This window comes from Sus scrofa, chromosome 10, assembly GCF_054392235.1.
Source record: "Sus scrofa isolate SSC_HxYL_T2T_F1_AM1 chromosome 10, Sscrofa_HxYL_maternal_Yorkshire_Landrace_v2.0, whole genome shotgun sequence".
Lineage (NCBI taxonomy): Eukaryota > Metazoa > Chordata > Mammalia > Artiodactyla > Suidae > Sus > Sus scrofa.
In genome coordinates this window covers 58,832,816-58,848,960 of record NC_139392.1, presented here as the reverse complement: position 1 = coordinate 58,848,960, position 16,145 = coordinate 58,832,816, and the positions used below count along the sequence as shown (strand labels likewise).

The following is a 16,145-nucleotide window of genomic DNA, read 5'->3' as shown; positions in this document are numbered from 1 at the left end:
TAAAATGCATCACACTTTATGAGTAACTTTTAAAGACTTTGGTAGAGGAGATTTATATTCTGGCCATGATGGAGCAGTTCATACTGGATTTGCCATCCCACTACAAACAACTGTAATCCTGGATGCAATATACAAAGCAACTGTTTTAAGCAACTCCTCAGGACAGTGACTCCTGAGGGAAGGAAAACACCCAACAAGAGTCACATATGTATCCTTAATTTCTGCCTTGGGTCAATTTCTTGATCTTGGCTCACTCACGGAGAGATACCCAAAGGAGAGCACAGTGATACCAGTGAGATAACCCAGTGTTGGAATTAGCAGACAATGACTTTAAAGCAGTTGTTATAAATATATTTATGAAATTAAAGAAAATTTTGACTTGACAGATGGGGAATCTAAGCAAAAACATAGAAACAATAGAAAAATAAATATCAGAAACAAAATTTATTGGATGGACCTAGTAGCAAGCATGTAGATGGATCCACTGAAATGATCCAATCTAAAAGAAAGAGAGGAGTTCCCATTGTGGCTCAGCAGTAATGAACCCAATAGTATCCACGAGGATGCAGATTTGATCCCTGGCCTCGCTCAGTGGGTTAAGGATCCACTGCTATAAGCTGTGGTGTAGACGTGGCTCAGATCTGGCATTGCTGTGGCTGTGGTGTGGCTCCAGTTCAACCCCTAGCCTGAGAACTTCCATATGCTGTGGGTGCAGCTCTAAAAAGACAAAAAACAAAACAAAACAAAAAAACCAGAAAAACAAGATTAAAAAACAAACAAACAAAAAGCCTAGTGACCTGTGGGAATATGTCATATATGTATTTGAAACAGGTAAGTAGTTGGAATCCCAGAAAGAGAGGAAGAGGGAAAATGGTTGAAGAAATAATAGTCAAAAATTTCTTAAATTTCGTGGAAAACATTTGGTACTATCAGAAGCTCAGTGAGCCCCAAGCAAGATAAATACAAAGAAAACCACACTTAGGTCCCTTGCAGTCAAAATGCTGAAAGCCAAAGATAAAAATAAAATATTGAAAGTAGTCAGAGAAAAATGATACAATGCATGGAGTGGAATAATATGATCATGGCTGACCTGTTGTAAACAAGTCAGAAGACAAAGGAATGTTAATGCACTGAAGACAATTACTGTCAAGCCAGAATTCTATATCCAACAAAAATATCCTTCAAAAAAAAAAGGGCTAGGCAAAGCAATCTACAGATTCAATGCAATCCCTATCAAATAACCCATGACATTTTTCACAGAACTAGAACAAACAATCCAAACATTTATATGGAACCACAAAAGACCCAGAATTGCCAAAGCAATACTGAGAAACAAAAACCAAGCAGGGGAAATAACTCTCCCAGACTTCAAGCACTATTACAAAGCCACAGTCATCAAAACAATGTGGTACTGGTATCAAAACAGACAGACAGACCAATGGAACAGAATAGAGAATCCGGAAATAAACCCTGACACCTATGGTCAATTAATCTTTGACAAGGGAGGCAAGAACATAAAATGGGAAAAAGAAAGTCTATTCAGCAAGCATTGCTGGGAAACCTGGACAGCTGCATGCAAAGCAATGAAACTAGAACACACCCTCACACCATGCACAAAAATAAACTCCAAATGGCTGGAAGACTTAAATATACGACAGGACACCATCAAACTCCTCGAAGAGAACAAAACAAAACACTCTCTGACATCAACATCATGAATATTTTCTCAGATCAGTCTCCCAAAGCAACAGAAATAAGAGCAAAAATAAACCAATGGGACCTAATCAAACTGAAAAGCCTTTGCACAGCAAAGGAAACCAAAAAGAAAACAAAAAGACAACTTTCAGAATGGGAGAAAATAGTTTCAAACGATGCAACCGACAAGGGCTTAATCTCTAGAATATATAAACAACTTATACAACCCAACAGCAAAAAAGCCAATCAATCAATGGAAAAATGGGCAAAAGACCTGAATAGACATTTCTCCAAAGAAGATATACAGATGGCCAGCAAACACATGAGAAAATGCTCAACATTGCTGATTATAAGAGAAATGCAAATCAAAATTACCATGAGATACCACCTCACACCAGTCAGAATGGCCATCATTAATAAGTCCACAAATAACAAGTGCTGGAGGGGTTGTGGAGAAAAGGGAACCCTCCTGCACTGTTGGTGGGAATGGAAACTGGTACAGCCACTATGGAGAACAGTTTGGAGATACCTTAGAAATCTATACATAGAACTTCCATATGACCCCACAATCCCACTCTTGGGCATATATCCAGACAAAACTCTACTTAAAAAAGACACATGCACCTGCATGTTCATTGCAGCACTATTCACAATAGCCAAGACATGGAAACAACCTAAATGTCCATCAACAGATGATTGGATTCAGAAGATGTGGTATATATACACAATGGAATACTACTCAGCCATAAAAAAGAACAACATAATACCATTTATAGCAACATGGGTGGAACTAGAGACTCTCATACTGAGTGAAATGAGTCAGAAAGACAAAGACAAATACCGTATGATTTCATTTATAACTGCAATCTAATATCCAGCACAAATGAACCTTTCCACAGAAGAGAAAATCATGGACCTGGGGAATAGACTTGTGGCCACCCGGGGGGAGAGGGAGGGAGTGGGAGGGATCGGGAGCTTGGGGTTATCAGATACAACTTGGAATGGATTTACAATGAGATCATGCTGAGTAGCATTGAGAACTATGTCTAGATACTTATATTGTAACAGAACAAATGGTGGAAAAAAATGTATACATGTAAGTGTATCTTGGCCCCCATGCTGCACAGTGGAAGAATAAATAAATTAATTTTTTAAAAAAGGGCTAGGGAGTTCCCATAGTGGCACAGCTGAAACGAATCCAACTAGGAACCATCAGGTTGCAGGCCTTGCTCAGTGGGTTAAGGATCCAGCGTTGTTGTGAGCTGTGGTGTAGGTTGCAGATGCAGCTTGGATTTGGCGTTGCTGTGGCTGTGGTGTAGGCTGGCAGTTACAGCTCTGATTAGACCCCTAACCTGGGAACCTCCATATGCCGTGGGTGCAGCCCTAAAAAGACAAAAAGACCAACCAAAAAAAAAAAAAAAAAAAAGGGATTAGGAGTTCCTGTGGTCACTCAGCAGAAATGAATTTGACTAGTAACCATGAGGACGCAGGTTTGATCCCTGGCCTCACTCCGTGGGTTAAGGATAGGGTGTTGCTGTGAGCTGTGCTGTAGGTCAAAAACACAGCTCAGATCCTGCATTGCTGTGACTGTGGCGTAGGTCAGAAGCTACAGCTCTGATTTGACCTCTAGCCTGGGAACTTCCACAGGAAATTCCAAGTATGGCCCTAAAAAAAAAAAAGGAAGGGTTAAAGAAATACATTTCCAGATAAACTAAAGCTGACAAAATTTGTCATCAGCAGAACTTCATTATAAGAAGTATGGAGGGAAATTCTTTAGGCTGAAGGAAAATAATAACTGATGGAAGCTCTATCTATGGGACGGACCAAAAAGTACTGGTGATTGTAAATAAATTGCTAAAAATAAAAGACTAGATTTTTTTTGTTTCGAATAATTTTCTCCAAAAGGCAGATAATTGTTTAAAGCAAAAACAGTACTATTGTAAGGTGGTGCTTATAATGTAAATAAAGTATGTGACAGTAATAGGGCAAAGGATGAAGTTATGATGGTAAATGGAATTAAGATGTTTTAAGATTATTACACTGTGAAATATGAAGTGGTATTTGTTCTTAGTAGACTATGGCAAGTTGAGGATGCATATTGTAAACCTTAGAGCAATCGCCAGAAAGTAATACAAAAAGGCACAGCTGAAAAGCCAATAGAGAAAATAAAATGAAACACTAAACAACTCAACACGAAAGAAGGCAGAATATGAACAGAGAAAGAAAAGCAAATGAAAGATAGAAAAGAAAGAGCAATATGATAAAGACTACTTTCAAATAAAAGGCAGTTTCTCAAGTGAGGTGGGGTAGAAGCAGGACCCAACTTTATGCTGCTTATAAGCAACAGAATTTAAATAAATATAAAGTCATAGAAAGTTTGAAAATAAAAGACTAGAGAAATACACCATGAAAATAGCAAGCATTAAAAGAAAGCTGCAGAGCTGTAGTATTATCAGAACTAAGCAGGTTTCAAGACAAGGAGTATGTCCAAAGATAAATCGGGATATTTCATAATGATAAAGGGTCAATTCGAGAGGTGATATAAAATCACAAATGTATACCTATCTACGTATCTATTAATAGCATTTCAGGATACATGAATCAAAAACTGGCAGGGCTAAAGAGAGAAATAGAAAAATATACAGTGATAGCTGGAGATTTTAACATTCCTTTCTCAGTAATTGAACGATGTAGATCTGTTAACCAGCTTGACCTAATTAATATTTATAGAGCACTACACCTAAGAACAGCAATATGTTCAAAAAAATACATTAGTAGTTCCCATCATGGCGCAGTGGAAACGAATCCAACTAGAATCCATGAGGATGCAGGTTTGATCCCTGGCCTCGATCATCGGGTCAGGGACCTGGCCTTGCAGTGAGCTGTGGTGTAGGTCACAGATGCAGCTCAGATCCTGCCATTGCTGTGGCTGTGGTGTAGGCTGGCAGCTGCAGGTCCAATTCAACCCCTAACCTGGGAACTTCCATATGCCTCAGGTGCAGCCCTAAAAAAAAAGGAAGATCATACACTGGGACCTACAATGAGTCTCAGTACATTTAAAGAGATTAATAATTAAAATCACGGATTTTAATTCAATTTGATTTCAACATCCATCCATGATAGAAAGCATCTCAGCATACTACAGATAATTCAACCAAAATGAAATTAAATTAAAAATAAATAGCAGTATCCTTAAAATCCCCAAATATTTAGAAATTAAAGATACACTTCTAAATGAAAAAAAAAAGTGTAAGGGAAATTAGAAAACATTTTTAATTGGATGGTAATGAAAATATAACATCACAAATTGTGGGCTCATGCTAAAGGTGTGCTTAATGAAAAGGTATAGCTTTAAATGCCCATTTTAGAAAAGAAAGATTTAAAATCAATGTTCTAAGTTTCTACCTTAAGAAAATAGAAAAAGCTGAGCAAATTAAATCCAGAATAATAGAAGCAAAATTTATCTAACAAATTCCATTTGCTCTATTAATTTATTTGTTTATCTTATTGTTTTATAGAAACAATGAGAAAAACAATAGAGCAATAGAGAAAATTAACAATCATAAGTTGGTTCTTTGAAAAGACTGATGAAATTGATAAAATGGCAAGGCTCATCAAGATAAAAGAAAACACAACAGCCAATATCAGGAATGAAAAATGAGCTATCACTACAGATTGTACAGATACTAAAAAGGATAATAAAGAAATATTAACACCTTCATGGCAAATTTAACAGCTTAAATGGAATAGACAAATTTCTTGAAAAACACAGTTTACCTTGACACGAAAAGAAAGGGAAAATATGAAGACTGCATACCTATATAAAGAAATGGAATTCATAATTTAAAACTTTTCCACAAAAAAACTCCAGGCCACATGATTTCACTGATGAATTCTATCAGATATGTAATGAATAAATAAGACCAATCTTAACACAAAGTCTTACAGAAAATAGAGACAGGAACAAGTCCGAACTTATTTGATGATGTCAGCATAACTCTGATTTCAAAATCAAAGCTATTACAAGAGAAGGATAGACCAATATCCATTGTGAACATAAGTGCATAAAATCTGACAAAATATTAGCAAACCTGTCCCCAGCAATATATAAAAAGAATAATATGTCAGACCAACTGGGGTTTATCCCAATAAGACAAAGTTAGCTCAGCATTAAAAACTCAATGTATTTCTTCACATTAACAGAAAAGAGGAGAAAAATCATATGTCATCATGATAGATTCAGAAAAAAAAAGTTGACAAAATTCAACAGCCACCCACAAAAAATTAGAATAAGGGTCAAAAGGAATGATGTATGCCAAAGAGTTTGGTAAACTACAAGATGCTTTATAAATGAAAGGTATTTTTATTTTCAACCCTCTCTGTGACACCTGAGATTTATACCTTCCTTTCTGATAAAGGACTTAATGGGACCTGGACAATACACTTTTCAACTATTTAATAAATACCCTCAGAATGGGACTCAACTGCCATGCACAGCAGATCATGAAAGAATAATAGTAACACCACCACTGCTACTTGAGGGCTTACTGAGTGCTGGGCTCTGAGTAAGGGTTCTCTTCATGCACTGTTTTATTTTATCCTCACAGCAAATCTGAGGAGGGCACTAATAGTTTTCTCTACCTTGTAAATGAGAGAGGCTAAATACTAAATACTTTGCACATATAGTTCATGGTAGAGTTAGGAATCCAGCCAAGGCTTACTCTAGAGCTTCAGGTCTTTCTACCCCCTCACCCAGCACACCCTTGGCATGTGGAAATTCCCAATTACCAAGCTAGGAATCGAACCAGAGCCACAGCAATGACAATGCTGGATTCTTAACCGCCAAGCCACCAGGAAACTCCTCTAGAGCTTCAGACTTTAAACTCCACCCTGCCTTACCTTCTGTAGCCTTGTCTGGGAAGGGTCCCATAGAGTTAGCTGGCTTTTTCCCTCTGGGCTTCCAGGGAGGCATGGACTTGGGTTCATGTTCCTTTTTTGCATTCTGAGCTCTGTGCTAACACTACATTAATAGGAAAAAAAACAAAAACAAACCTTCTTTAACTGTATTTTCTTGATTTTTAATATTCTTCTTTTTTTTTTTTTTTTTTGGCCACACCCACAGCATGTAGAGTTTCCCTGGCCAGGGATACAACTCACACCACAGTTGCAACCTGGGCCACAGCTGTGGCAACATGGGATCCTTAACCCACCCTGCCACAGGGAACTTCCTAATTTTTTTTTTTTTTTTTTTTGTCTTTTTCAGGGCCGCACCAGCGGCATATGGAGGTCCCCAGGCTAGGGGTCAAATCCAAGCAGTAGCTACTGGCCTACACCACAGCCACATGAGGGGATTGGAGATGAGCCTTGACCTACACCACAGCTCACAGGAATGCGGGATCCTTAACCCACTGAGCAAGGCAAGGGATCAAACCCACGTCCTCATGGATACTAGTCGGGTTCGTTAACCACTGAGCCATGACAGGAACTCCTGATTTTTAAAATTCTTTTTTCATTCTCTCTTTTTTTTTTTTTTTTTTTTTTTTTGGCTTTTTAGGGTGGCACCTGCAACATGTAGAAGTTCCCAGGCCAAGGGTTGAATTGGAGCTGAGCTGCCAGCCTACACCACAGCCACAGCAACGCGCCAGATCTGAGCTGCATTGCAACCTACACCAAAGCTCACAGCAGTGCAGGATCCTTAACCCACTGAGCAAGGCCAGGGACAGAACCCACATCCTCATGGTCTCTAGTTGGGTTCGTTACCACTGAGCCGCAATGGGAACTCCTCTCACACACTCTTAAGTTTAAGTAAGTAGATGGGTCATCTATTTATGTAACTTGCTTTTTTTTTAATTTAACAGTAAAAAAGCTTGGAGAGCTCTCCATAACAATACATAAAAGTTTACCTCAATCTTTAAAAAGATATGCATAACATCCCATTGAATGGCCATACCATAATTTTAGGCCCCTATCAATGAATAGATTTTTCTTCCCATTTAAAAATATTATTTAAAAAAATGCTGCAGTAAGCAATTTTGTATATACATCTCTGCACGTATTTCTATAGGAAGAATTCATGAAAGCAGAGTTTCTGAGTTGAGGGGTATCTGCATTTACAATTTTGGCAGCTATTGCCAAATAACCCTAAAAAAGTTTGCATCAGTTGGCATTCGCACAGGAGTGTGTGTTAGTGCCTGTTACCTTTCATCTAGTGTTTCAAAATGTTGAGGTCTCTTTCAGCTGTGCTTACTGGACACTTTCTGTAAGCTTTAGAGCTACACTAGGCTCAGGGGTTTGAAATGTAGTCAGTGTAGATGGAGGAAGATTTGTCGGTGAATTACTATTCCTTTGAGACTAAGAGCTTTTACCCTTTTAGAAACGGAAACTGCAAGCTGGTGAGGTATTTAGTTTCAATTTAGCTTAATGGAAACCTGTTAGTGAGTTTTAAAATAAAGACCAAGACAACTGAAATGTAAACGAAGTCTCCTGGGCCCTAGGGAGGAGGATGCGGCATCTGTGGGTCTGCTTCCAAGAGCTGCTCCTTCCAGGAACAGATGTGTTTCAGCATTGAACTCTGGCGTGGACCTGCAAGCTGCTGAAGCCTGGTCATCCCTAGGGCAGGTTCTTCCTAGGAAGCAGTGGGCCACATGGATCCTGTGTGGCTTAGGGCAGAGCGGGGTCTGGATATGGGAATGAAAATGCTACCAACTATCATTTATTGAGCACAAACTCTGACCAGGCACAACACTGTGCACTTTACATGAACTGACTCATTCAACCATCATGACAAGGCTATGACTGTCTGGAGAGGGTATTTTAAGGGGCCCATGTAAAAGATAAGGACACTCAAGTTCAATGAAGACAAGTAATTTGCCTAGAGCCATAGACCCAGCAGATGGCAGTGAAGGGACTTAAACCCAGGTATGGTTGACTTCAAAGCCCATATTTTGGGCCCCTGGCTACATCTAATCACACATACCTGTTTTTGTTTTGTTTTGTCTTTTGCTTTTTAGGGTTGTACCTGCAGCATATGGAAGTGCCAAGGATCAGGGCTGCAGCTGCCAGCCTAGGCCACAACCACAGCCGTGCAGGATCTGAGCCATCTACGACCTACACCACAGCTCATGACAATGCCAGATCCTTAATCCACTGAGCAGGACCAGGGATGGAACCTGCATCCTCATGGATACTAATCAGGTTTGTTACTGCTGAGCCATGACAGGAATTCCACATACATATTCTTTCTTTTTTTTTGTCTTTCTGCCTTTTCGAGGGCCACAACCACAGCACATAGAGGTTCTCAGGCTAGGGGTCTATTTGGAGCTGTAGCCACCAGCCTACACCAGAGTCACAGCAATGCGAGATCCGAGCCACGTCTGCGACCTACACCACGGCTCACGGCAGTGCCGGATCCTTAACCCACTGAGCAGGGCCAGGGATCAAACCTGCAACCTCATGGTTCCTAGTCAGATTCGTTAACCACTGAGCTATTACGGGAACTCCCCACATACATATTCTTTAAATATTATAGCTTCATGATAGGGAGCAGCTCAAGAATTTTCAGTCTCCTTACTTACCCCTAAAATATGCTCAGGGACAAATGGGTTGCTTACACTGTTCAGTAGGGCAAATACCCAAACAAGTCTAAGTGCAGGTAAATGCCCAGTAGGTGGCAATAATCATCATCTACTACACTGCCCAGAATTTTCTTTTCCTTCCTTCCTCCCTCCCTTTCTCCCTCTCTTCCATTATAGTTGATTTGCAATGTTGAACTAATTTCTGGTGTACAGCAAAGTGACTCGGTTATACATATATATCCCAGGACACTGGATATAGTTCCCTGTGCTATACAGCAAGATCTCACTGCTTATCCATTCTAAACATAATATTTTGCATCTACTAACCCCAAACTCCCAGTCTATCCCACTCCCTGCCCTCTCCACCTTTGCACCCACAAGTCTGTTCTCTCTGTCCACGAATCTGTTTCTGTTTTGTAGATAGTTTTATTATTTTAGACAGAATTCTCATTTTCAAAGCACTCTTCCATGGCTGTGGCAGGAAGACTGTTGGAAATGAGATGAATACTGTGCTAGAGAGTTTGGATTCATCTCATGACTGGTGGGTAGGCTTTGGAGGCTTTAAATAAGGAGAGGGGTCAAATTTATATTTTAGGACGATCACTTTTCGTGATTAAGAGTTTGGGTTCAGGAGTTCCTGCCATAGCTCCACGGTAAGGAACCTGACTAGCATCCATGAGGACTCAGGTTCGATTCCTGGCCTTGCTCAGTGCTAAGGATCCGGCATTGCCATGAGTTGTGGTGTAGGTCACAGACACATCTTGGATCTGGCGTGGCTGTGGCTGTGGTGGAGGCTGGCAGCTACAGCTCTGATTTGATCCCTAGCCTGGGAACCTCCACATGCCACAGGTGCGGCCCTAAAAAGACATAAATAAATAAATAAATGAGTTTGGGTTCAAATCCTGGTCACCTTTGGGTCAGGTGTTTGATCAGTGTCCCCATCTGTAAAATAGGAATAATGATTGCTCCTTCCCCATAGGGTGGTTGTGAAGATTAAGTGAGATAATGCACATAATCTGCTTAGTAAATAACTGTCCTAGAGAAAGTGCTGGATAGTTGAAAATGATGACAGGGATAATTATCATGGGATTTCCCTTGTGGCTCAGTAGATTAAGGATCTGGTACTGTCGCTGCTGTGGATGGGGTTGCTGCTATGGCAAGGGTTCAATCCCTGACCCAGGAACTTCCATATGCCACAGGTGCAGCTAAAAACAAAGAAAAGTAATTATTAGAGTGGAGAGGAGGTAGAGTTAGGGAAATCAAATGTAGTTCAGCAAGAGACAGTAAGGGCCTGAATTAAAGGGGTATAAACCGAGAGGATAGTTATACAAGATATTAAAGTGGTAGAATTGCTAGACTTTGAACTATGATGCTCGTAAGAGGGTGAGGAAACGGCAGGTATCTCTTTGATGGCTCCCAGTTTCCAACCTGGGTGCCTCTGAATGGTGGCACCCTTGAGTGAGATAGGAAATACTGAAGGAGATGGAAGTTTGGGGTGGAAAAAGAATATAATGATTGGGGTGGAAACAGACCATAATGAGATTGGTTTTTAAAAGATACTGAGTTTGAGTACTCTGTCCTCAATCTGAACCTGAGGTTCTAGGAAGTCTAAGGTATAGAAAGAGATTTGAGGGAGTTCCTGTTGTGGCTCAGTGGTTAAGAATCTGACTAGGGACCATGATGTTGCGGGTTCAATCCCTGGCCTCGCTCAGGGGGTTAAGGATCCAGCGTTGCCGTGAGCTGTGGTGTAGGTTGCAATGCGGTTCGGATCCCACATTGCTGTGGCTGTGGCGTAGGCTGGTGGCTACAGCTCCGATTCGACCCCTAGCTTGGGAACCTCCATATGCCGCGGGAGTGGCCCTAGAAAAGGCAAAAAGACAAAAATAAAAATAAAATAAAATAAAATAAAATAAAATAAAATAAAATAAAATAAAATAAAAAGAAGAAAGCGATTTGAGCTTCATCATAAGGTGGAAGATTAAATCTATGGGCAGGGATAAGAGCACCCAAGGGGAGAGTGGAGAACTAGAAGCCTTAGAGAGGTCAAGCATACATTCTTGGAGGGGATCAAGGATATTGAGAAAGAACTGTTGGAGAGGCTGGTGACATGGAAATGGAGGCAGAGAAGTTTCAAGAAGGAATGCGGGACCCCTCAGCAAAATCAGATCCTGTAAGAGAACGGATAAGTGGCCTCTAGGCAGCTGAGTTGTTATCAGTTCCTGCCATGAGGATGCTCACACCAAAATCTGTGATGATGAGAATAGAAAACAGCTCAAGGATAAAGGAGTTCAGGCTGGGACATCTGTTATCCCACTGATCACTAGAGTTACTCCCACTACCACGGTGGTTGGATGGGGGGCGTGGGGTGGTCCTTCTTCCTGCCCCTACTCCTCCATAGGCTCCTCCCTTGACTTCACAGAATGCCTTATTCAAGAGTAAAGGATATTCTTTGGTCAATGAATTAGAACTGTGGACCTTGTGTACAGGTATAATGGAATCACTTTTCATACAGAGAAATGATCACAACACTGTAATTCAACTAGACTTCAAAAAAAACTTTTTAAAATGAGAAAAAAACAAAAAGAATGGTGGACCTCCTTTGCTGGAATCTCCAAGCTGCCCCTGATGTGCACTGCAGTATTATGTTTCTTTTCATAACACTGCCCCCTTTTGCAGACCAAACCCCAGAGACGACAGTGTCTGTTTGAAGACACATTTCATCCTTCCTCTCACAGCAGCCCGTGCTTGTGGTGGTGATGGGAAGTGGGCCAGAGCCTTGCTCAGAGTTAAGACAGGAAGAGTAGAGGGAGGTGGGAGAAAGGTCCGGATTAGATAATGGACTGGCAGAGGCTAGTTGGGTAGGATTTTGTTTGGCAGAAATGGTGGCGGGGGGGAGATGGCAGGAGGAAGGGTGAAAGCCACAGTGCAGAGGTGAGAAAGCCGAGGCCAAGCTCGGCAAATGTGAGTAGCCTTGCTAGGCTCGATTTCAGAGGGGTGGGCAGGCAGGCTGGATCAGAGCTGTGGGGCCAGATGATAGAGTTCTGAGGGCCAGAGGAGGGACGGCAGGCTTTCTTCTTCTGTGGTTAGACAGCTTCTGGGAGGAACCGTCAAAAGCTTTTCAGGAATTCAGGCTTGTCTGTCTCAGGCTTCTCCTTCTGGAAGACCAAGGGCCCAAAGTGGCAGTCTGACATTCAATCTCCTTTGCCGTGGTTGGGAAGTCAGGGCTGTAGCTGACTTCATTGGCCTGTTTTGCATTTATTATAGTGTGGCTTTTATAGTGTGTTAATTGAAATATTTCCAACTGCCAAAAACAATTACACTCAAATTGCCTTGTCAGTTCTTTTATTGCCAGATAAATGTTTTACAGACATATTTACGGGGGGCAATGGTAACTGGATCTCGTTTTCTATTTAAGGCTGGCAGTTGGGTTTGGGGTTTGGCCCTCCAGTGCTCTGTCGTGGGCCAGAAAGCTGTTGGACGTTGTGACACTTTTATCCTGTTACCTTAGGGATCAGAGGCTCTTCAAAGGAAAGCAGCTTTCTGGCTCCTACAGCTTAGCCTCAGAGAAGGGTTCCCATCCCTGGGAACCCTGGCAACCTGGCAGAAACTGAATCCGGCTGCCGCCCTACCACCAACATTCCCAGCCCTTCTCCCCCTCCAGCCCCCCTGGAATCCCTTTCCTCCCCCCACCACCAAAGCCTCTCCCACAGACCCTGCCAGGGAGGCTGTAAGAGCCCTTCCAGTCTGACTCCCTCACTTTGCATTTGAGAAACCAAGGCCCAGAGACCTACCCAAGATCACACAGGCAGTCAGCGAGCGCTGAGAGCCGAGGTCTCTGCTGGGTGTGCTGAGCTGCCACCAACATGTGCCCTCCAGCCTCTCCGCTGCCCTGACCCCTCCTTCAGGGCCCTAGACCTGCTTCTTCCAAGAGCCCCTCCCTCCATCTCTGGCCTCCACTGATCTCCCTCTTGCTTCATCACCTGAAACAACTGCTCAGTGCATATATACTGAAGGGGTTTGGTTGGTTTGTTTGATGGAACATTTTACCGTCTCTGCCATTGCTCTGCTCCTGCCAGTGTACGTGCTGTTTTCTTCTTCTGAAAAAAGCCTCTCTGAAAAGTACTGTCTCCACTTGGACGACCCATACTTGTCTCTTGATACTGAGCTATGAAATAGCCACCTCTGGGAGCCTTTCTTGTGCACCTTGGCTGGGTAGGTGCCTCTGCGCCTTCCTATAGCACCCTGGGTGCACATGTCTCTATTGCTGGCACACAACAGACTTTCAAAAGAACATGTGCTGATTGGGGTTAGTAGATGAGAACTATTACATTTAGAATGGATAAGCAATGAGGTCCTGCTGTATAGCACAGGGAACCATATCCAAGCACTTTTGATAGAACATGATAGAAGATAACAGGAGAAAAAGTATATATATATATATAAATATATATATACTCCAAGCCCTGAACTAACTCCTAAGTTAAAAAAAAAAAATACTCTGAGTGAGTGGGTCACTTTGCAGAAATTGACAGAACACTGTAAATCAACTATAATAAAAATTTTTTTGTCTTTTTTGGGCCATACCTGCAGCATATGGAGGTTCCCAGGTTAGGGATCCAATTGGAGCTGTAGCCACTGGCCTACACCACAGCCACAGCAACACCAGATCCAAGCTGCATCTATGACCTACACCACAGCTCACGGCAATGCCAGATCCTTAACCCACTGAGCTAGGCCAGGGATTGAACCTGCGTCCTCATGGATACTAGTCGGGTTCGTTAACCACTGAACCAAGATGGGAACACCTAAAAAATTTTTTTTAAAAGAACATGTGCTGAGTGAGTGGGTAAATGATGAGCAGTGATCATACTTGTTTGTCCTCCGTGGATCCCGAGCACATTGGGGTAGGGACCTCGTCTCTCTCCATCCTTGTCCTACTGTTCAAGTTAGTCCCTGACCCAAAGGTAGATGCTCAACAAATGTTTATCAAGTTGAATCAAGCATGCTGCTCTTAGGAACATAACATTTTGGCATGTTAGAACTGGAAAGTCATCATATCCAACCTTAATGCATTTTACCGATGAGGAAGCAAGCCTGGAGAGGAAAAACATTTTTTCCCAGGATCATGATTATTAATGGTTTGGTGGCATTCATTTATGTATTTGATACGTACTTTGAACACCTACTATGTTCAGAGACAGCAGTGTACAAAACGAAGTACCCAAACGTTCATCCCAAACAAGTGTTCACGAATATAATCTGCCCTCAAAATCCCCTTAATGCCTAGTACAGAGATGAGCGCTTAGTATATATATATATTTTTTTTTTTTTTGGTCTTTTTGTCTTTTCTAGGGCTGCACCCACAGCATATGGAGGCTCCCAGGCTAGGGGTCTAATTGGAGCTGTAGCCACCAGCCTACACCACAGCCACAGCAACGTGGGATCCGAGCCATGCCTGCGACCGACACCATAGCTCACGGCAATGCCAGATCCTTAACCCACTGAGCAAGGCCAGGGATAGAACCTACAACCTCATGGTTCCTAGTCAGATTCATTAACCACTAAGCCATGACAGGAACTCCTATTTTTGCTACCATTGTATCTCTAGTGCCTAGAGCATACATTTTTTTCTTTCCTTCCTTCCTTCCTTCTTTCTTTCTTTCGTCATTTTGCCTTTTCAAGGGCCACTCCCGAGGCATATGGAGGTTCCCAGGCTAGGCGTCTAATCGGAGCTGTAGCCGCCAGCCTACACCACAGCCACAGCAACGCGGGATCCAAGCCACATCTGTGACCTACACCACAGCTCACGGCAATGCCAGATCCTTAACCCACTGAGTGAGGAGGGATTTAACCTGAAACCTCATGGTTCCTAGTTGGGTTCGTTAACTACTGTGCCATGATGGGAACTCCATATCTTAAAAATCTTTGTTGAGGCATTCCCTTTATGGTTCAGCAGTTAACGAACCCAACTAGGATCCATGAGGATGCAGGATTGATCCCTGGCTTGTGAGCTGTCGTTTAGGTCACAGACATGGCTTGGATCCTTTGTTGCTGTGGCTGTGGCGTAGGCCAGCAACTGAAGTTCCAATTTGACCCCTAGCCTGGAAACTTCCATATGCCATGGGTAAGCCCTAAAAAGCAAAAAGCAAAAAAAAAAAAAAAAAAAAAAACTTTGTTGAACTAGTTGCAAATTGGAAATGCCAGGTGCTAAATTCCCTGGTTGCTCTTCATGGATCAGTCCCCTTGATGCTGGAATGGGGCTGCCGCAGATGTAGGGTCCCCTTAGCTGGGCCATGCTGCCAGGGAGGACTCTTCATGAGACTTGGGGAAGCTCAATGTCCCTTGTCTCCGAGGTCCCTTGGCCAAAGCCTCCCTGTAGCAGTGTTTCTGATATCCCCTTAGGGATTCACTTATAACTTACCTTCTGTTTCTATTCTTTCAGAGCTTCACCATGGGAAGAGGAGCCAGGAAGAAAGTAAGTGCTGAGGCTGCCACAGTCTCCCAGCAAGAAGCTAATAGCATTCGTTCCATTGAAATATTAGCTCTGTGTGCTTAGAGAAAATTCAAATGAGCAAAAAGAACACTTAAATCACCCTTAAGCTCATCACCCCAGGAAACCTCTTAGTTAACATGTGAAGCTATATCCTCCCAGGTATTTCTATGCATATATGAAAATTACATGTATTTATTTTAAAATGGAATCACACTGTATGTTATTTTATAGTCTGCTTTTTACACAATATATTTAGAATACTTTCCATTGCCAGTAAATATACTTTCATAGCATCATTCAAAATTACTGCATAATATTTTACCATGTGTTCCTTAAGGCTGTTCTACAATTTTGTTCAACCATGCCCCCTTATTGGACAAATA

General features: G+C 42.0%; 1 protein-coding gene across 5 annotated transcripts in view; it reads left to right on the top strand.

The window, feature by feature from the left end:
• The window catches only part of DNAI1 (dynein axonemal intermediate chain 1), a 79,259-nt gene that overhangs the window by 17,980 nt on the left and 45,134 nt on the right, over positions 1–16,145 (top strand). For all 5 annotated transcript variants that reach the window (XR_014817772.1, XR_014817773.1, XM_084979854.1 and 2 more), the window contains one exon: positions 15,712–15,744. Coding sequence is in view for 3 of the 5 variants with exons in the window: in XM_084979854.1 (XP_084835980.1) it covers positions 15,712–15,744 (33 nt within the window). In the remaining 2 variants the exon portion in view is untranslated. The remainder of the gene's footprint in view (positions 1–15,711; positions 15,745–16,145) is intronic.